The 22539-nt window shown below is 46.5% G+C and overlaps 1 protein-coding gene across 1 annotated transcript in view; it reads right to left on the reverse strand.

Moving 5' to 3' along the window:
- Positions 1–6391: 6391 nt before the first annotated feature.
- Positions 6392–22539, reverse strand: part of LOC147092775 (NACHT, LRR and PYD domains-containing protein 3-like) — an 83200-nt gene continuing 67052 nt past the window's right edge. Inside the window, exons 5-8 of the mRNA XM_085976022.1 lie at positions 21197–21373; positions 8797–13840; positions 8515–8675; positions 6392–8342 (exon numbers count right to left, since the gene is read on the reverse strand). Coding sequence (XP_085832148.1) covers positions 12302–13840; positions 21197–21373 — 1716 coding nt within the window. The 3' untranslated portion in view covers positions 6392–8342; positions 8515–8675; positions 8797–12301. The remainder of the gene's footprint in view (positions 8343–8514; positions 8676–8796; positions 13841–21196; positions 21374–22539) is intronic.

Raw genomic sequence — 22539 nt, forward strand, 5'->3', positions numbered from 1 at the left:
GACCGTGAGAGCAGACTGACTGAGACCTCCTCCAGAGACAAACCAAGACGTCATCCAGAGGAGACTGACCGTGACCTCCTCCAGAGGAGACTGACCGAGACCTCCTCCAGTGGAGACTGACTGAGAGCTCCTCCAGAGACTGACCGAGACCTTTTCCAGAGGAGACTGACTGAGAACTCCTCCAGAGACTGACCGAGACCTCCTGCAGAGGGGACTGACCGAGATCTCCTGCAGAGGGGAATGACCGACACCTCATCCAGAGGAGACTGACCGTGACCTCCTCCAGAGGAGACTGACCGAGACCTCCTCCAGAGACTGACTGAGACCTCCTCCAGTGGAGACTGACTGAGAGCTCCTCCAGAGACTGATTGAGACCTCCTCCAGAGAGGACTGACCGAGAGCTCCTCCAGTGGGGATTGACCAAGACCATCTCCAGAGGAGACTGTCAGAGACCTCCTCCAGAGGGGACTGACCAAGACCTCCTCCAGAGGGGACTGATGGCGACCTCCTCCAGTGGGGACTGACGGAGACCTCATTCAGAGGGGACTGACGGAGACCTCATCCAGAGGAGACTGACCGAGACCTCCTCCAGAGGAGACTGACAGAGACCTCCTCCAGAAGAGACTGACTGAGACCTCCTCCAGAGGAGACTGACAGAGACGTCCTCCAGAGGGGACTGACCGAGACCTCTTCTAGAGGAGACTGACTGAGACCTCATCCAGAGACTGACCGAGACCTCCTCCAGAGGAGGCTGACCAAGACCTCCTCCAGAGGGGACTGATGGCGACCTCCTCCAGAGGGGACTGACGGAGACCTCATTCAGAGGGGACTGACGGAGACCTCATCCAGAGGAGACTGACCGAGACCTCCTCCAGAGGAGACTGACAGAGACCTCCTCCAGAAGAGACTGACTGAGACCTCCTCCAGAGGAGACTGACAGAGACGTCCTCCAGAGGGGACTGACCGAGACCTCTTCTAGAGGAGACTGACTGAGACCTCATCCAGAGACTGACCGAGACCTCCTCCAGAGGAGGCTGACCGGTACCTTCTCCAGAGGAGAATGACTGAGTTCTCCTCCAGTGGAGACGGACCGTGACATCCCCAGAGGAGAAAGACCGAGACCTAATCCAGTGGGGACTGACTGAGATCTCCTGCGGAGCGGACTGACCGAGACCTCATCCAGAGGAGTCTGACCGTGACCTCCTCCAGAGCAGACTGACTGAGACCTCCTCCAGAGACTGACCAAGACCTCCTCCAGAGGGGAATGACCGAGATCTCCTGCAGAGGGGAATGACCGAGATCTCCTGCAGAGGGGAATGACCGAGATCTCCTGCAGAGGGGAATGACCGAGACCTCATCCAGAGGAGACTGACGGAGACCTCATCCAGAGGTGACTGACCATGACCTCCTCCAGTGGAGACTGACCGAGACCTCCTCCAGAGACTGACCGAGACCTCCTCCAGTGGAGACTGACTGAGAGCTCCTCCAGAGACTGACCAAGACCTCCTGCAGAGGTGACTGACCGAGATCTCCTGCAGAGGGGAATGACCGAGACCCCGGAATCCCTTGCAGGACTTGCTCCATAGCTCTTTGCCAGATAGCTGGAGCTGATGCTATTCCAAAAACCAGTTGATTGTACTGGTACAGGCCTTTGTGTGTGTTTATTGTGAGATACTTTTTAGAGGTTTCCTCAACCTCCATCTGTAGATATGCCTGTGCCAAGTCAATTTTTGTGAAACGTTTCCCTCCGGATAGTGAGGCGAAAATATCTTCTATCTTCGGAAGAGGATACTGTACCGTGTGAAGGACCGGGTTTACAGTCACCTTAAAGTCCCCACAGATGCAAATTTTTTTCTGTTCCTCAGAGTTATTTTTCAATGTTTTTTTCATGACTGGAACGATGGGTGTTGCCCATTCGCTCCAATCTATTTTGGATAATACGCCTGCCTTTTCCAAATTCTTCAGCTCTGCCTCGACTGCTGGACGTATTGCGTATGGCACCGGTCTTGCCTTAAAAATTTTTGGAATTGCTGTATCTTCCACTTTTATTGAGGCGGTGATGCCTTTCAAGGTTCCTAGTTTCTCTTGAAACACTTCTTTGGCGTTGGCCAAGATGTCTTTTAATCTGTCAATTATGATGTCATCATTGTTTTTTTCCTTACTGGTCACCGTCAGTGCCTGAATGGAGTGCCAGTCTAAACGTATCTTCCTTATCCATTCACGTCCCAACAACAGTGGACCACCATCTTGTAGAATGTATAAATACAACTTTTGTATTTCTTTGCCGTTGTATACCACAGGCACCCTTATTTTTCCTTTGGGGTAGACTTTCTGCCCCGTATATGTTTTTAAGATAATGGATGTGTCTTTTAGAGGTATATGCGAAAATAGCCTCTCGTAATCTCGTCGATTTATTACGGTTAGAGCTGATCCTTTATCTAGCTCCATTTTAACTGGGGACCCTGCTATTGTGAGGGTAACCCAAATGGTTTGGTAATCCTCTTTGGCAAGTACATTATGTAATTTGAGACAGCTTAGTCTCTTGTTTCCGGAGTCACTATCGCTATTCTGGTCTTCGGAGCTATTGTCCGTCATCATTTGTACCTTCCTGTACTTTTCTTTATTGATTTTTTGTTTTCTGTCAGTGGATTTATTTTGTCCAGATTGGCATACCCGTGCAATGTGTCCAATCTTACCACATTGCCTGCATGCTTTGCCCTTGAACCAGCAGTCCCTCTGGTTATGGGTGGATCTGCCGCAGCGATAACATCTTCCGAACTCCTGTGTCATTTTATGGGTGCCGAAGTCCTGTGTCTCTTGTTGTATCTCTGCAGTTCCTTTTGCTGCTTCTTCGTATGATACAGCCATACTGAAAGCTTTGTCCAATGTTAAATCTTTTTCAGAAAGCAGTCTTTTTTGTGTTCCTTCACTTAAGAGACCGCAAACAAATTTGTCTCGAAGATAATCCGATAGTCCTGCTCCGAATTGGCAGTACTTTGATAGCTTTCTTAATTCGTTTAGGTAATCAGCGTTACTTTCATTTTTGTGTTGATTTCTCTTGAAGAACTTGAATCGTTCTGCTATCAGCAGCGGTGTTGGGTTTAAATGCTCCTGCAGGGTATCAACAATTTCTTTAAAAGTCTTGTCCTTTGGTTTGGCTGGAGTGATTAAATTTCGTAACAGCCCATATGTCTTCGCGCCCATTAAGTTCAGAAGTACTGAAGCTTTTTTTTCATCTGTTATTCCATTTGCAGTGCAATAAACCTCTACTCTTTCCACGTATATGGTCCAATCTTCTATTTCGCCATCAAAAGCCTCAATATTACCAGATTTAGGCATTTCAGAAAAGATATGGCGCTTCCCGCGCTTTTTTTTTTCTCTCTGTAGCAACGATATGGCGCTTCCCGCCGCTGCTACCGATAACAACGCTGTTTTACTGTGGTTTCCGTTTATTCACTGTTGGAGACTCGTTCCCGATGGAGGTCTAAACGCTGACCTGCTTGCCGCGCCGGCCGTCTCTCGAGTGCACCCTCCCAGTCCGTTATTGCTTGCCTCTGATTTCGCTGCCTGTCTCAGCTGTAGAGCCCGCCGCTGGAGCTCCAGCCTGACGCTCAGGAAGGATTAGCGCAGTACCTGTCACCAGCTTGGCCAGCTGGTGAAACCACAGTTTCTCTTACTTCCTTGAGTCTTCTGGATGCTGGAGGAATTGCAGGTAAGTCCGTTTCCACTTCGTCGCCACTGTAGTGTCCGTGTGTAGATAAAGACACTGAAGACAGGAGTTGGTTCATAGGTATTTACTAAGCAAGTCTGGGGGGTGGTTTCTAAAGGATATACACAATACACAGGCTTATATAGCCCAAGTGGCAATTACCGGCATTACGCACACCTGGGGCTCTTAAAGGCACATACACCATAATTGCTCTTAAAGGCACATACACCACAGAGACTGACTGAGAGCTCTTCCAGAGACTGACCGAGACCTTTTCCAGAGGAGACTGACTGAGGCCTCCTCCAGAGACTGACCGAGACCTCCTCCAGAGGAGTCTGACAGAGACCTCTACCAGAGGAGACTGCCAAGACCTCCTCCAGAGGAGACTGACAGAGACCTCCTCCAAAGGGGACTGACCGAGACCTCCACCAGAGGAGACTGACCAAGACGTCCTCCAGAGGAGACTGACCGAGACCTCATCCAGAGGTGACTGACCATGACCTCCTCCAGAGGAGACTGACCGAGACCTCCTCCAGTGGGGACTGACTGCGACCTCCTCGAGAGGTGACTGACTGAGAACTCCTCCAGAGTGTCTGACTGAGACCTCCTCCAGAGGGGACTCACTGAGAACTTCTCCAGAGGGGACTAAGTGAGACCTCCTCCAGAGCAAACTGACCAATGCCTCCTCCAGAAGTGACTGACCGAAGCCTCCTCCACAGGTTGTACCCACTGGGGCCCACCTGATTTCTATCAGTTTATTACCTGGGGTTTCATTTCTTCTTTGAGCCCTGGTTTTCTGGCCTCGGGTTAACAATTTCTTGTTCGATTGGGTCTCTTTTATATTTTATAGTCTAAAGCCTGGGGTTAAAGTAGCCCAGCCTGCAATGTGATGAAAATATGTTTACTCATTGTGTGATGAACAGGAGCTGAGAGGAAATTAAATTCAGAAACGGGAACCTGTGGATGGACATTTCAAAATAATGCTTGTGTTTCGGAGCGATGCAATAACTTTGAGGGGACATGGAGGCTATTTGAGGGGGTTTGACAGAGTAAATAGGGAGAAACTATTTCCGGGTCAGGAGGGAGGGTAAACAAAGGACACAGGTTTACAATAATTGGCAAAGAATGAGAAGGGAGATGAGGTGGATTTTTTCTGCAGCGAGTTGTTCTGATCTGGAATGCACTGCCTGAAAGGGTGGTGGAGGCAGATTGCACTTGTATAATTGTAAAGACACAGTTTGCAGGGCTATGGGGAGTGAGAGGGACTAATCGGATCGTTCTTTCAATGAGGCAGGATGGGCCGAATGGTCTGAATGATTCTATGATTTGTTGCAGATTGATGGGGGGCCATTTTGCTGCAGGGTGCTGTTGACCATTTTGCGACAGGTTCATGGCGGCCATTTCCCGTTGCCTGTGGGGCGTCATTTTTAGAGTCCCAGCTGCGCTCTTTTGTTGAAACTCAGTCTCCCCATCTTGTGTAAATTGTATATCCAGCCTCCCGAGTAAGACCCACCCACTTCAATAGACTGACAGGTCGCCTCTACAGTGTTAATCTGTAATCCTGTCATCGAATTACAGTATGCAGACGATGCTTGCTTCTGCGCACACTCCGAGGCTGTGCTCCAAACCATCGCCAACACCTTCACCGAAGCGTACGAGAGCATGGGTCTTACAGGAAACATCCGTAAGACAAAGGTCCTCTACCAACCTGCTCCCGCCACACAGTACTGCTCCCCCATTATCAAAATCGATGATGAGGCCTTGGACAACTTGGTCCACTTTCCATACCTCAGGAGCCTGCTGTCAACAAGGGCAGACAACGATAACGAAGTCCAACACCACCTTCTGTGTGCCAGTGCAGCCTTCGGTCGCCTGAGGAAAAGAGTGTTTGAAGACTAGGACCTCAAACTCAGCACCAAGCTCATGGTCTACAGAGCAGCAGTGATACCCGCCCTCCCGTATGCTTCAGAGACATAGACCATGTACAGCAGGCACCTCAAATCACTGGAGAGGTACCACAAACGCTGCCTCCACAAGATCCTGCAAATCCATTGGCAGGATAGGCACACCAACGTCAGTGTTCTCGCTCAGGCCAACAACCCCAGCATCGAAGTTTTAACCACGCTCGATCAGCTCTGATGGACGGGCCACATCATCCGCATGCCCGATACGAGACTCCCAAAACAAGCGCTCTACTCAGAGATCCGACACAGCAAGGGAGCCCCAGATGGGCAGATGAAATGCTTCAAGGACCCCCTCAAAGCCTCCTTGAAAAAGTGTAACATCCCCACTGACACCTGGGAATCCCTGGCCCAAGACCGTACAACGTGGAGGAGCTGCCGGGAAAGTGCCGAACACCTCGCGTCTCTTCGCCGGGAGCAAGCGGAAGCTAAGCGCATGCAGCGCAAGGAGCATATCATAACCCAAGCACCCCACCCACCCGCCCCTTCAACCACCGTCTGCCCCATCTGTGACAGAGACTGTAGGTCCCGACTGGGACTCATCAGTTACCTGCAAACTCATTTTTAATTTGCAAGCAAGGCATCCTCGGTTCCGAGGACCTGCCTAAGAAGAGAAGCGGTGTCGTTTGCAGAAGATGGGATGTACATTTGAGGAACCTCTATTTAATATATTAAAACAATGAAGCCAGCTTTTATGAAAATAAAGAGACCAGGCGTGAGCTGAAGTAAGCAGTGAGTTTTATTAACACAAAACAGGGACAACAATAACTTGCATTTATATAGCAGCTTTAATGTAATGAAGCATCACAAGGCAATTATCAGACAAAATTCTACACTGAGCCACTGGTAGGTTTTAAGAAGCGTCTAAAGGAGGAGGGGAGAGAGAGGTAAAGCTGCAGAGTGGTTTAGGGAGGGAATTCCAGACTTTAGTGCCTTGGAAGCTGAAGTCATGAGACCAATGTGGAGCAACGAAAATCGAGGATGTGCAAGAGGTCAGAGGAGTGGAGAGATCACGAAGGGTTGTAGGGACACTTGTTACAGAGTCCGACTCCTCAATGGGAGACATACACTGTACACAGGGACACTTGTTACAGTGTCCGACTCCTCACTGGGACAGAAACACACTGTGCACAGGGACACTATGTTTGACACGGCCCTTGACTGTCCGTTCTGTCTCCCGCACTTCTGCCCTCACCCCTGCCCCTCCCTCCCGGAATCACATTAGAGTTCCCCTTGTCCTCACCTTTCACACCACCAGCCTTCACATTTAACGGATCATCCTCCGCCATTTCCGCCACGTCCAGCGTGATCCGACCACCAAACATATCTTTCGCTCACCTCCCCTTTCAGCATTCTGAAGGGACCACTCCCTCTGCGACACCCTGGTCCACTCCTCCATCACCCCCAACACCTCTTCCCCTTCACCCAGCACCTTCCCGTACAACGCATGAGATGCAGTACATGCCCTTATACCTCCCCACTTCCCAGGGCGCCAAACACTCCTTCCAGGTGAAACAGCGATTTACTTGTACTACTTGCAATCTAGTATAATGTATTCGCTGCTCACGATGTGGTCTCATCTAACTTGGGGAGACCAAACGCAGATTGGGTGACCGCTTTGCGGAACACCTCCATTCAGTCCGTAAGGGGGACCCCGAGCTTCCGGTCGCCTGTCACTTTAATTCTTCGCTCCACTCCCACTCAGGCCTCACCGTCCTCGGCCTCTTGCATCGTTCCACAGAAGCTCAGCGGAAGCTCCAAGAACAGCACCTCATCTTCAGATCAAGCACTTTACAGCCTTCTGGACTCAACTAGTGTTCAACAATTTCAGATCATAACCTCGGTCCCGATCATATATATATTTCTCATCCACACTAATTGTCTGTTTCTTTTTTTCTTCTCTCTCACATGGAAACTGTCGTTCATTCTGCCAGCGCAATTTACAGTTCATCTAGAATCATCCTTTGTTTCTTAACCAGTCCCATTACCATCTCCTTTTGCCTTGAATATCTCTTAATGACTCTTAACCTCTCCTGCCTTCTATCCTATCACAGACCTTCCCTTTTGTTCTTTCATCCCCTCCCCCCTTTCCCAGTCCCTGAACTTGTTAAAAATCTGTTCCATTTCCTGCTTTTTTCCAGTTCTGACATAAGGTCATCGACCTGAAACGTTAACTCTGATTCTATCTTCACAGATGCTGCCTGACCTGTTGAGTGTCCCCAGCATTTTCTGTTTTTACTTCACTTGTTACAGAGTCCGACTCCACACTGGGAGAGACACAAGGAATACTGAGTGCAATTGTCAGTGTCCCTCTGCTGCCCAGACTGAGCCCCACCCTGGGCCCTTCCTGTCTGTGCATTTCCCCAGTGAACCACTGGGGAACATTCAGCCCTGGATATCCTGCAGAAGCAGCGCTGTGGGGCCGGGCGGCTGAGTCTCGTGACCCTGTGGCTGGGCCTCTGACCTCACAATGGGATATGACCCGGGCTCAGCTCCAGCTGGAAATCCTAAAATTAAATTAAAATCAAATCATCGGCCAAAAATGGTCAAATAATGAGAGAAGTGACGTCATCAATTGAAATGTTCACACTGTCACACTCAGTCCGGGTCTGGATTCCTGCAGCGACTTCAGCTGATTCTTTCCATTTGAACTGAACTGATTCGCCCACAGCCTGAAACAGATTAAAGATCAAACAGGAAATAAACAGATTGAACAACAGTGTAAATAAAAGAGAGACTGGGGTTAATATTTCAATAATAATTACAGAAAAATAACACCTTTAACAGTGACTGAATCCTATCTATATTATATTTATTAAATTAAGCATTAACACAAACACTCACCAGATCTGTTCCAGACTCCTGCAGTTCTGTATGAGGCAGCGGGGACAGATCGGTCGGTGAAGGAGGTATAACTCAGGTTCAGAACTGTCAATGACCAGTTTGTCCCGAGAGCGGAGACAAGATCCTTGGCACAAGAATCTGTGAGACTGACAGCCTCCAGCCTGGGGATCAGAGAGAGAAATAACAGGAATCAGGGTAAATTATTACTGTGTTTATTAATAACACCATTATTGATAATAATTTACAGTTATTATAAACACACTCTCACAATTTGGTACTTACTCCAGTTTCTGTACTTTACAGTCCGGGTTCCTCAGCCGCAGACAATATTTTCACTCCTGAATCTCCCAGTTTATTGTGACTCAGGTTCATAACCGTCAGTGAGCGGTTTGTACTGAGAGCGGGGGCGAGATTCTCGGCACAAAAAGCTGTGAGACCGACAGCCCGTAGACTGTGATAAGAGAGAGAAATAACAGGAATCAGAGTAAATCCCCAGTGTTTATTAATAACACTATTACTGTTACTAATACTAATGTACAGTGTTAGACATCCAGTTATTATAAACATAATCTCACACAGTCTGGTACTTACGCCAGTTCCTGTATTTTACATTCCGGGTTCCTCAGAGCTGCAGACAATAGTTTCAATCCTGAATCACCCAGTTCATTGTTCCCCAGTCTAAACAAAAACACAGAAACAAACTGAACCAAACCCCTGACCTGATCTATTTCTCTCTCTCGGATATTACAGCAATCACCAAGAGTACTTCAGGACATTAATAACCCGGTTTCCCCTCACGATTTCCCACCTGGGTCGGGAGCGGCCGGGGTCTGTGGTGGGTCGGGTGCAGCCGGGGTCGGTGCTAACCTGGCACATCATGTGGCATCCAGGGTGCGCAGTATCAAGTGAAGTAAATCTGACCATGGTGAGGCCATCTCTGGCGTCCCGATCAGCAATGTGGACAGGTTTTGATGCCCTCTGTGTTGTGCAGCATCAGGAGTTGCAGAACAGGTTGGTGTTGTTGTTGGTGCTGCTGGTGTGCCTGGTGCTGCTGGTGTTGGCGCTAATGGTGGTGGGACTCTGAGGCCCAAGCTGAGACAGTATAAAGCATACCCATGCTGATGTAATAGATGGCAGGTGACCTTGAGATGACAGAAGCAATCTGTTAATGGTGAGAGAGGTTGTTCCATTGAGGGGATAATGGATAGAGAGTTTGCTACAAAGACTAGCAACCTACATAAAGCTCAATCTGTGTTCCAAATGCAGTAAGTAACAGCATCTGAGCTTGGAAAATGAACAGCTGTGAGATGGGAGCTTTTATAACACATTTCCAGCTGTCAAGTAATGAGATTATTCCATGGCCATCCAACGCCCGCTCTGCTTACCTGACGTGATCCCCGAGCAGCGTGGAGCCCGTGGGCGACCTGGTAAACTTTGAAGGTGAGCTGAAAATAGTTGTTAATCTTCTGTTAACAAGGTCATAATGACCTGAATTGCCTCCCACGCCGCTGCATGTCGGGTCTGCTCAGCGCTGACAGACCCGACATTTGGGAAAGGCACGTGGTGGGGGGGTTGACAGTGGGGTCCCGACCCCCTGGGTTAAAATCCATTTTCCCACCCGACTTGCTACCGACTGCGCCGCTGAACCCCCGCAAAATTCCCCCCTATTCCTATCACTGGGAATTAACTCACTCTGTCCAACTTCCCATATATTCAGGGACTGTCAGTAAATGTACATATTAAATAAAGTGCTGTCTGTATGATGCCTTTAAATGTTCCACAGTCCAGTTTCATTCCCCGATGATCAGAATTACCCTCCTGGAGTTCAGTGTCCGGCTCCGTCATGTTTGGAGAAACTTGCCTCATTTCTGCTGCTCCTTAAATCCTGGATTTTATGGAACTGGGGCGATGATCCCAGAATTAAATGATAATGCGGTGATTCCCTGCACTTTACACTCTGTGCATTATATTAATCTGTATATCATCTCGGGGTGAGTTATATTGTGAAACGCTAACTGCTGCTGTAAAATCCGTCCCTCAGGATTTTATATAACAAGGAGAATTTATACTGAAATAAAAACAGGAAATGTTGGAAATACCCAGCAGGTCAGGCAGCATCTATAGAGAAACAGAAAGAGAGTTAATGTTTCAGGTCGAGGACCCTTCGTCAGAACTGGAAAAAGTTACAGATGTAACCGATTTTTAAGCAAGTGTAGGGGCAGCAAAAGGTGGCGGGGGGAGGGGGCGGGAGTGGAGGAAAGAACAAAAGGGAAGGTCCGTGATAGGGTGGAAGACAGGAGAGAGTAAAAGACAAAGGGAATGATGGTGAAAGCAAAAGGAGATGGTAATGGGACAAGTTAAGACACAAAAGATGAAACTAGATGAGGAGTGAATGGCAATGGCAGAATCATCAACAGCCGTCATGCGAGAGAAAAAAAGGGAAAAGGAAAAACAAGAATGAAAAAAATAAAATAGGGGCCGAGTTTATAAACTGAAATTGTTGAACTCGATGTTCAGAAGGCTGTAAAGTGCCTAATTGAAAGATGAGGTGCTGTTCCTCAATCTTATGTTCTACTTTGTTGGAAGATTGTAAGAGGCCATGAACGGAGAGATCAAAGTGGGAGTGGAGCAGAGAATTAAAGCGATAGGCGACCAGAAGCTCGGAGTCACACTTACGAACTGAGCGGAGGTGTTCTGCAAAGTGGTCATCCAATCTGCATTTGGTGTCCCCAATGTAGAGGAGACCGCATCATGAGCAGCGAATACAGTATACTAAATTGCAAGAAGTACAAGTAAATTGCTGTTTCACCCAGAAGGAGTGTAAACTGGTTCTACATTTATTTCAGGTGTAAGTGGCCCGACAGTGTTTCCAGAATTTTCGGAAGTTCCGTCCCTGAGTGGGGCCTCACACACAGGGGACAGATTATGGGGAATTCCCGGGTTCACTGCCCCCATTTACCCAGGAGCCGCCCGCTGTGTGCGAGGCCCCACCGCTGGCCGGCATAAGTCTGTGTTCCGGGGCTCATACCCGACAACACCTTAGATTGGAACCATTTCAAAGGCAGACTTAAGATGCTGAATATCAATCTTTAATCAATGTTCAGGACTGTGTATAGTTGTAAACATTTACAGTGGAAAGAATTCCCGATTCCCCATTTTTCCCAATCCAGGAAACTACCCCCTCGACAAGACACACCCTGAATGGTATTGGAGTAAATATCTAACTGTTAGTGATTTCAACTCAGGTTTCTGTCCTGTCTGTTGTTGAAATGGTGGATGTGGAAAACATTTTAAATGAACTTTATCTTTATTGCCGGATTATATTTTATGTTTGCATTCTGCTGTCCAGCCTTACTAAATACGATTTATTGTAAATAAATGATCAGACTTTCCGTGACCTGTATTTGCTGATCTGATAAAGACTGTAAAATCCCAACTTGTTCACAAGGATCCATTTTAGATTCTCCAGTCCTTAGGGAATTACTAACCAATCCTCTTATTATTGGTCATATTTGTGTTGAATCTGCTTCTCTCTGGCTTAACTGAACTGTTTGTTTCTCTTCATTACGGAGCAACAACACAATCCGTGATTGTTCTACAATTCGCCCAACTGTTAGAGACAAATAAACAGTTACCTCAACACTCGGCATTTGTGCAGTACGGGTCCCAGCCGTTGGAGGCTTTCATAATGAATGTAAAACTCCTGTAGATCGAGTTCTTTTATTGTATCAGAGAGTCTAATGACATGAGACAGGACCTCAGTCAATCGGGGTCAGTCACAATCCACTCAATGTAAGTTTTCCACAGATCCCACTGTGGCCCGAGCCACTGCTTTATTCTGAGACTCAAACAGGTAGTGGAATGTGTTCAGGAGGTTCCTTTTACCAGTTTCACTCCCTGTGTTACCAATCTGTCGTTCAACCTTCTCCTTCACCCAGTCAATCACTCGGCAGGTGGTTTGATGAAGAAAGGACAGACCAGCAGCAAAACGGAGAAATATCTCAAATCGTCCATCTTCCTTGCTGTGGGCTTCTCTGAGGAGTTTCAGGATGTCCCCGGGATTTGGAGTCAGGAATTGTGCGAGTGCGGCTACAAACTCTTGGATGGTGAGGTGCGGGAATGTGTGCACCACGCTCTGGGCAGATTCATCTCTCTCCAAAAGTTCCATCATGAACCCAGACAGGAACTGGGAAGGTTGCAGATTGTACTTGATCAAATCTCCATTTCTAAACACAACCTTCTTCTCGGAGATTCCTGTGAAGGCCATCTCACCAAGCTTCAGTAACACATCACGGGGGCTTTCAATCTCTCGGCCATGGTTTTTCAGAATGTCGTAAATATAGTAGGAATATAGTTGGGTGATGGTCTTGGGAAGTCGCTGCTGATTCCTGTCTCTTTGTTTAAAGAAGGGACTGAGTGAGAGGCCGAGGATCCAGCAGTAGGAGGGGTTGTAGCACATGGTGTACATGATCTCATTCTCCGCCACATGTTTGAAAACAGCTGCTGCCACCGTCTGATCTTCAAAAAACTTGTTGAAATATTCCTTCCATTCTTCACCAACAAATCCCAGGGTTTCAGCCCAGAGACTTATCTCCGCCTTTTCCAATAAATGTAATGCAGTGGGGCGGCTGGTCACTAGCACTGAACATCCTGGGAGCAGCTTGTGCTGTATTAAACTGTACACAATGTCAGACACTTCACACCAGCATTCGGGATCTGTGCACATGTGCTGAGGTTCTGTATTTCTCCGATTGTCAGCAAAATCGATCCCGTCCTTGAATTCATCCAAACCATCGACTTTAAACAGCAATCCCTCTGGGTTCTTCCAGAGCTCCCCCAGTACATTCCCAAAGTAAGGATCCAGATCCAGTATCAGATTCCTCAGGTTTATTCTACAATTAATAGCGTTCAAATCCCGGAATTTAAAGCTGAAAACAAATTGAAAGTGTGTGTATATTTTCCCAGTGGCCCAGTCATGAACAATCTTTTGTACCATTGTTGTTTTTCCAATCCCCGGGACTCCACTCACTGCTCCTGAACTCCCAGATTTGGATTTTCTCGGGGTAAAGCTGCTCTGGGACAATTGATCATTTTGTATTTTCTCCAGTTCTCTCCGGAGATGTTTCTCTCTCCACTCTTCATGATCTCGGCCTCTTGCCAGCAGTTCATGTTCTACAAGTGTTCGATCTCGAACAGTAGAAATGACCGTTAGCTCAGCGTATCGATCAACCAGCTGGAAACTCTTAACCTTCTCCTTTATTAGGATAGTGTTCACTCTGTGTTTCAGTTTGTACCCGGAATATTTCCTTGTGTTTCTGTTGAACATCTTAAATTAGAACAGAGAGAAAGTGGTTCTAAATGTTAGTTGTAGTGACAAAAACCAACTCATCAATGCCATTTCCCTATTCAGTAAAATGTTACAAGATTTAATTCACAGTTTCAATTGAGGTGCGTGTCGAAATTAAAACTCAGTTAATGGAAAACACACTTTAAAGTGAACAATGACTGAGAAAAGTTTCAAATCCTCACATTAATCTAATATTTATTAAACATGGAGATTTTTATGAATGTGATATATTCCCCGATGATTAATACTATCCGGCCTGTCCTGTGCTATCGAAATCTCATTATAAATCCACACATGTTCCTGTTTATACGATTGTAGAGGTCCTATTGGATCAATCCCTGAAACCGTCAGTGGTGCTTCCCTTCTGCAGCAATGGAAAACGGGATTGGTTGCTCACAGAGAGGGACAATGTGCAGAAGATCCATCGTTACTTTACCAGACTGTGGGCAGGTTATCTGGGATAGTGTGGGCACTGGGAGAGGGACAGCCAGTGAATGTACATAAGTTCCACCGTTAGGGTGTCAAACCGTTGGCAGTTTATCTGGGTTAGTGTGGGAACTGTTAGGTGGGACAGACTGTGAATGGACAGAAGTTCCACCGTTAGTGTGTCAGGTCCTGGGCAGGTTATCTGGGACAGTGTGGGCACTGGGAGACGGATAGAATGTGAATGTATAGAAGATCACAGCAAACATATATTCCTCTAAGGCATAAAAACCAAAAGGAAAAGTGATCCAACCATGGCTATCAAAATAAATTAAAACTAGTATTAAGTCAAAGGAGGAAGCTTATGAAGTTGCCAGAAAAAGCGGTCAGCCTGAGGAATGGGATCATTTTAGAAATCAGCAAAGGGGGACCAAGAAATTGATAAAGAAAGGGAAAATGGAATATGAGCACAAACTAGCAAAAATATAAAAAAGGATTTAAAAAGCTTCTATAGGTTAGTGAAAAGGAAAAGTCCGGCGAAGGTAAATGTAGGTCCTTTACAGTCAGAGACGGGAGAATTTATAATGGGGAATGAGGAAATGGCTGAGAAATTAAATAATTACTTTGTTTCTGTCTTCACGGAGAACAGACTGTGAACGTACAGAAGTTCCACCATTAGTGTGTCCGGTCCTGGGGAGGTTATCTGGGGTAGTGTGGGCACTGGGTGAGGGATTGACTGTGAATGTACAGAAGTTCCACCTTGGGCAGGTTATCTTGGGCAGAGTGGGCACTGGGAGAGGGATAGAATGTGAATGTACAGAAGTTCCACCGGTAGTGTGTCAGGGCAGGTTATCTGGGTTAGTATGGGCACTGGGAGAGGGACAGACTGTGAATGTACTGAAGTTCCTACGTTAGTATGTCAGGTCCTGGGCAGGTTATCTGAGGTAGTGTCAGAACTAAGACAGTGTCAGCCAGTGAATGTACTGAAGTTACACTGATAATGTGTCTGGTCCTGGGCACGTTATCTGGTGTAGTGTGGGCACTGGGAGAGAGACAGACTGTGAATGGACAGAAGTTCCACCATTAGTATGTCAGGTCCTGGGCAGGCTATCTGGGGCAGTGCGGGCACTGCGAGAGAGACAGACTGTGAATGTACAGACGTTCCACTGCTACTGTATCAGAACGTGGACAGGCTGTATAGTGTCCTTTGTTCACTGGGAGAGGGACAGACTGTGAAAAGCGAGAAGTTACTCCGCTAGTGTGTCAGATCCTGGGCAGGTCCTGTGTGTTCTTCTCATCACCTAATCACCGGAAGAATGTTATTGCAATGCTGAAGGTGCAGAGAGAAATAAGATGATTATGGCACAATTAATGCAGAGAATGGGTGCATTGTTAGATTTGTTTCGTTTGGAATTAGAGACTTTGGATATAGAATTATTGATCAGAATTTCTAACATAATTCACATAATTAATGCCGGAATGAGATTCACAATGGTCGCAATTAATTAAGAGAAAACTGACACTAAGACGCCAGGAGGAAGAAGGGAAGTCTGCACCAAAGTGTAACAGAGCGGGAGACCAGTTACCAGGGAGGACACTAAGGGGCAGTGTCACTGGGGACAAGAGACAATTGGTTGTGTTTCTGTGGATACACTGAGAGGAGGGGCAGGTGGGTTCATCTCCAACAGGGACAGACGTGTTTAGACCAAAGTGGCCTTTTGTTCCCCTAAACATCCTACTGTTGTGATTCAGAAAATGTGGACAGCTTGCAGTAATTTTACACATTATTTTTATGTAACAGTCTCATCAGATAACCGATCAGAATCAGAAATAGAACTACCGCCCACTTCATTCAGTATTACGTTAGGGAAGAAAAGACAGAGTTCATTTCAAAAGTTACAATTATTACACTCCATCGTTTCATTTGGAGACGAGATTCCTACAATGTAGTTTTGAAAATTACAGATATGTTTGATAATCAGTAAATTGGGAATCAAAATCCTCCTGAATGAGAGGACGCTTCTTTCAGTACAACAAGCCGCTCTGTGCCTAGTTTGAATGATTCACTGCCAATGGGAATTGGTCCAATCAGTTTCTAATTACGCATATTATGGCCTTTATCTCATGTTGCTCCTTGGTTAATGTGTGATTGAGCGAACATATGTACATCATCTCAGATTGGATCGAACACTATTGGACGGTTTGACGTGAAATACAATGGTAATACTTAAATCTTTCCCATTTCTCCACCACTATTCCGACAGTTTGTACTGGATAGAATCCCAGGGGGGCAGTAACTTCAACATCAGGCACAAGGTCCTATGTGTCACAGGGTATAATGATCCTGCCAGGTGAGTATGTGACTTCAGTGTATCAGGGTCCTGCCAGGTGTATCTGGTGATTCACAATGTGTCAGGTTGCGTACAGGTGCGGATGGGGGTCTCAAAATGTATCAGGATCCTGCCAGGTCATAGAGTCATAGAGTTTTACAGCACAGAAAGAGGCCCTTCGGCCCATCGTGTCTGCGCCGTCCATCCATCCCTGTCCAGTCTAATCCCATTTTCCAGCATTTGGTCCATAGCCTTGTATGCAATGGCATTTCAAGTGCTCATCCAAATGCTTCTTGAATGTTGTGAGGGTTCCTACCTCTACCACCCTTTCAGGCAGTGAGTTCCACATTCCAACCACCCTCTGGGTGAAAAAGTTCCTCCTCAAATCCCCTCTAAATCTCCTGCCCCTTACCCTGAATCTATGCCCCCTTGTTATTGACCCCCCTACTAAGGGGAAAAGTTCCTCTTTGTCTACCCTATCTATGCCCCTCATCATTTTGTACACCTCAATCAGGTCCCCCCTCAGCCTTCTTTGCTCCAAGGAAAACAACCCCAGCCTGTTTAGTCTTTCTTCATAGCTGAGGCGCTCCATCCCAGGTAACATCCTGGTGAATCTTCTCTGCACCCTCTCCAAAGCAATCACATCCTTCCTATAGTGAGGCGACCAGAACTGCACACAGTACTCCAGCTGTGGCCTCACCAGCGTTTTGTACAGCTCCATCATAACCTCCCTGCTCTTATATTCTATGCCTCGGCTAATGAAGGCAAGTATCCCATATGCCTTTTTAACCACCTTATCCACCTGTTCCGCTGCCTTCAGAGATCTATGTACATGTACACCAAGGTCCCTCTGACCCTCTGTACTTCCTAGGGTCCTACCACTCATTGTGTATTCCCTTGCCTTATTTGTCTGTCCAAAATGCATCACCTCGCACTTTTCAGGGTTAAATTCCATTTGCCACTTTTGCGCCCAACTGACCAACCCGTCTATATCGTCCTGTAGCCTGAGGCTTTCCTCCTTGCAATTTACCACCCCACCAATTTTCGTGTCATCTGCAAACTTACTGATCATCCCTTTTACATTCTCATCCAAATCATTTATGTAGATCACAAACATCAAGGGGCCCAGCACCGATCCCTGAGGTACCCCACTGGACACAGGCTTCCAGTCACAAAAGCAACCTTCGACCATCACCCTCTGCCTCCTGCCACTCAGCCAGTTTAGGATCCAACGCGCCAAGGCACCCTGGATCCCATGGGCTCTTACCTTCTTGACCAGTCTCCTATGCGGGACTTTGTCAAAAACTTTACTGAAGTCCATGTAAACCATATCCACAGCATTTCCCTCATCCACCTCCCTAGTCACCCCCTCGAAAAATTCAATCAGATTTGTCAGACATGATTTACCCTTGACAAAGCCATGCTGACTATCCCCGATTAATCCTTGCCTCTCCAAGTGGAGACTAATTTTGTCCCTCAGAATTTTTTCCAATAATTTCCCTACCACAGATGTTAGGCTCACTGGCCTGTAATTCCCTGGTTTATCCCTGCTACCCTTCTTGTATAATGGTACTACATTAGCTGTTCTCCAGTCCTCTGGTACATCCCCTGTGGCCAGAGAGGTTCTGAAAATTTGTGTCAGAGCCCCTGCAATCTCCTCCTTTGCCTCCCACAGCAGCCTGGGATACATCTCGTCCGGGCCTGGGGATTTATCCACTTTTTGGCCTGCTAAAACCGCTAGCACCTCCTCCCTCTCGATGCTAATATGTTCAAGTATGTCACAGTCCCCTTGCCCGATTTCTATGCCTGCATCGTCTTTCTCCATAGTGAACACAGATGCAAAAAATTCATTTAAAACCCCGCCTACATCATCTGGCTCTACACACAGATTGCCACTTTGGTCCCTAATGGGCCCTATCCTTTCCCTGGTTATCCTCTTGCCCTTAATATACTTATAAAACATCTTAGGATTTTCCTTTATTTTGCTCGCCAGTGTTATTTCATGGCCCCTCCTCGCCCTCCTAATTTCTTTTTTAAGTATACCCCTGCACTTTTTATACTCCTCTAGGGCTTCTTCCATCTTTAGTCTTTTGTAACTGCCAAAAGCCCCCCTTTTATTTCTAATGCATTTTTGTATCTCCCTTGTCATCCAAGGTTCCCTTTGCTTGTTGGTCCCACCCTTGACCTTTACAGGAACATGTTGGCGCTGTACTCTCTCTATTTCCCTTCTGAAAGTCTCCCACTGTTTTGATGTGGATTTTCCTATAAGTAGCTGCTCCCAGTCCACTTTGGCCAGATCCTGCCTTATCATATTAAAATCGGCCTTCCCCCAATTTAGAACCCTTATTTCCGGGCCGTCTTTGTCTTTTTCCATGACCACCTTAAATTTCACCGAATTATGGTCACTGTCGCCAAAATGCTCTCCTACTGATACTTCCACCACTTGCCCGGCTACATTCCCCAGAATTAGGTCCAGTACCACCCCCTCTCTTGTAGGACTTTCTACATGTTGGCTCAAAAAGCTCTCCTGGATGCACTTTAAGAATTCTGCACCCTCTAAGCCTTTCACACTCTGACTATCCCAATTCATATTGGGGAAGTTGAAATCCCCCACTATTATTACCCTATTATTTTCACACTTCTCTGAGATTTGCCTACATATCTGTTCCTCTATCTCCCCCTGACTGTTTGGGGGCCTATAGTACACTCCCAGCAAAGTGCTTGCCCCCTTTTTGTTTTTAAGTTCTACCCATATGGCCTCATTTGAGGAACCCGCTAATATATCATCACTCCTTACAGCAGTAATTGACTCCTTAATTAATATTGCAACACCCCCTCCCCTTTTACACCCCCCTCTGTCTCGCCTGAAGATTCTATACCCCGGAATATTGAGCTGCCAGTCCTGACCCTCCCTCAACCATGTCTCCGTGATGGCAACAATATCGTACTCCCATGTGTTCAACAACAACTTCAGTACATCCACCTTATTTGCAAGACTCCTTGCATTAAAATAAATGCCTTCCAGCCCTGCCATATTCCCTTTTGCCTTCACATATTTGCTCTGCCTTCCCAGCTGACTTGTTTTTTCCTCTGTATTTGGCTGTAAATCACCCCCTACTATAACTCCACTCTGTACCCCATCCCCCTGCCAAGTTAGTTTAAACCCCCCCCAGCAGTGCTAGCAAACCTCCCTGCAAGGATATTGGTTCCCCTCTGGTTCAGGTGTAAACCGTCCGACTTGTACAAGTCCCACCTTTCCCAGAAGCAGACCCAGTGATCCAGGAAACTAAAGCCCTCCCTCCTGCACCATCCCTTTAGCCACGCATTCATCTGTTCTATCTTCCTATTTCTATACTCACTAGCACGTGGCACCGGGAGTAATCCAGAGATTACAACCTTTGAGGTGTATGGCGTCTGAAAATGTATCAGGATCCTGCCAGGTGTGTATGGGGATTCACAGTGCATCAGGATCCTGCCAGCTTTGAATGGAGTTTCAATGTGTATCAGGATGCTGCCAGGTGTGTATGGGGTTTCAGTGTATCAGGATCCTGCCAGGTGTGTATGGGGTTTCAGTGTATCGGGATCCTGCCAGGTGTGTATGGGGTTTCAGTGTATCGGGATCCTGCCAGGTGTGTATGGTTTTCCACAGTGTATCAGGATCCTGCCACGTGTGTATGGGGCTTCACTGTATATCAGGATCCTGCCAGGTTTGTATGGAATTTCACAGTGTATCAGGAACCTGCCATGTGAGTATGGGGTTTCAGTGTATCAATATCCTGCCAGGTGTGTATGGGGTTTCAGTGTATCAATATCCTGCCAGGTGTGTATATGGTTTCACAGTGTATCAGTATCCTGCCAGCTTTGTATAGGGTTTCACAGTGTATCAGGATCCTGCCAGGTGTGTATGGGGTTTCAGTGTTTCAGGATCCTGCCAGGTGTGTATATGGTTTCACAGTGTATCAGGATCCTGCCAGTTTTGTATCGGGTTTGACAGTGTATCAGGATCCTGCCAGGTGTGTATGGGGTTTCACAATGTATCAGGATCCTGCCAGGTGTGTATGGGGTTTCACAGTGTATCAGGATCCTGCCTGGTATGTATGGGGTTTCACAGTGTATCAGGATCCTGCCAGGTGTGCTGAAGAATTCACAATTGAAAGAGATCAGCAGCTGGATTTTGTGAAATGATAAACCTCTGCATATTTACAGGAAATGTCAGAAATTGACTGAATTGTCCCTTGAACCTGCACAGAATAGTTTGGGATTGATGACAAATCTAAACTACGTTGAAACCTATTGGCCCAGTCTTTGAACTTCTGATTCCCAGCTTCTGACAACCTCTAAACAAAGGGTCACAGTCACACATTCTGATTCTCAGAAGTGAAATAAATATTTTAAAATCTTCATTTCCTCTCTTACGCTTCAGGTGACTGGGTACTTCAGATAAACTGTGTGCGATGGTCATGTAATCAAATGGATCAGAACCTGTTTAGATCAATGAACTTACATGAATTCAGATCTCTGTAATACTGTTGTAAAATGTTCAGACTTTAAATTAAAATTTGAATTCATTGAGTAATTTTACCATGCCAAGTTCCAGTATTTCTTTCAGTATTTTGTCCAACTTTGGTACCCCATGGCGCATTTTCACAAAGGATTCCCACATTGTCCTTCGGGCCCGAGAGCCTTTCTCCATCACCAGATTTAACAGAAGTTTTGAACTGTTCGCCCGGTTTCCCTTCTCCACGAGATCAGTGACTTTCTGTAAAGAATAATAATGAATATATTGAGGAGCGTAGTGAAAGATACACATTGAGAATGAGAGGGAAATGATGTGCACAGTGATGGGATCTCCCAGTTGTTTTGAGCTGAGAAAGCAGTCACTGGGCCGGGTACTGACCCATTCTGAATATGGGCTGAATATTCGGTAAACATCTTGATTCACCATTAATGGCAAAGAAATGTGATGAATTATAGTTCTTGGAGACTGAGGAATCACTGAGAATCTGCAGCAGTTTTAACGTGATTAGTTTTCTCTCTCCATTCGTGTCCAACATGACAGCAGCTTACTGATTGACGATATGATACACTCGTTTCTCACATGTTTTCCTGCTGCCCCACTTTGTGATTTAATTAGAAATAAAGCAGCAGCGAGACTGAACTCCAGTTACAGGGAAGGAACAAACCTGAAGTGAGAGAAGCAGCAAGAAAACTGCCCAAGAAATTAATCGCTGACTAATTGAAACAGTCACTGTTGATGTATAGGGCCGGAGAATCGACCGATTAAAATAAAGAGGAAAAATCGAATCATTTGTTCCCTCGGTAAATGAAATGTCTGACACCCATTACTTGACACATCCACTGATCCACTGCCGGTATGAAACCTTGGTAACCGTGAACATATATCTAGCAATGGGGTCGGTGTAGTCAGGACATTCTTCATCAAAGCTTCCATTTATATAACACCTTTAAAGCAGAAAATAAATCATTGAAAGACACTTCACAGAGGTGAAATCAGACATTGGACACAGAGACGGCGAGGCAGAGAACAAGAGTGTGTTGGTTATGTTACTAAAAACATCCTGACCAACAGTTCCACCACAGACCCAATTCACGTACAAACCAGGGTCAAACAAGGCTGTGTCATGACACCAACGCTCTTCTCGATCTTCCTTGCTGCAATGTTCCATCTCACTCTCAGTAAGCTCCCCACTGGAGTTGAGCTAATGTGCAGAACAAACAGGAAACTGTTCAACCTCCGTCACCTCAAGTCCAGATCCAAGGTCATCCCATCCTCTGTCGTCAAATTACAATATGCAGATGATGCTTGCGTCAGCGCTCACTCGGAGATCGAACTCCAAACCATCATCAACACCTTCAAAGCATACAAGAGCACGGGCCTTACACTAAACATCTGTAAGACAAAGG

This window comes from Somniosus microcephalus, unplaced genomic scaffold, assembly GCF_052327205.1.
Source record: "Somniosus microcephalus isolate GS21.2 unplaced genomic scaffold, FLI_Smic_1.0 unresolved_chr2, whole genome shotgun sequence".
In the NCBI taxonomy this organism is placed as follows: domain Eukaryota; kingdom Metazoa; phylum Chordata; class Chondrichthyes; order Squaliformes; family Somniosidae; genus Somniosus; species Somniosus microcephalus.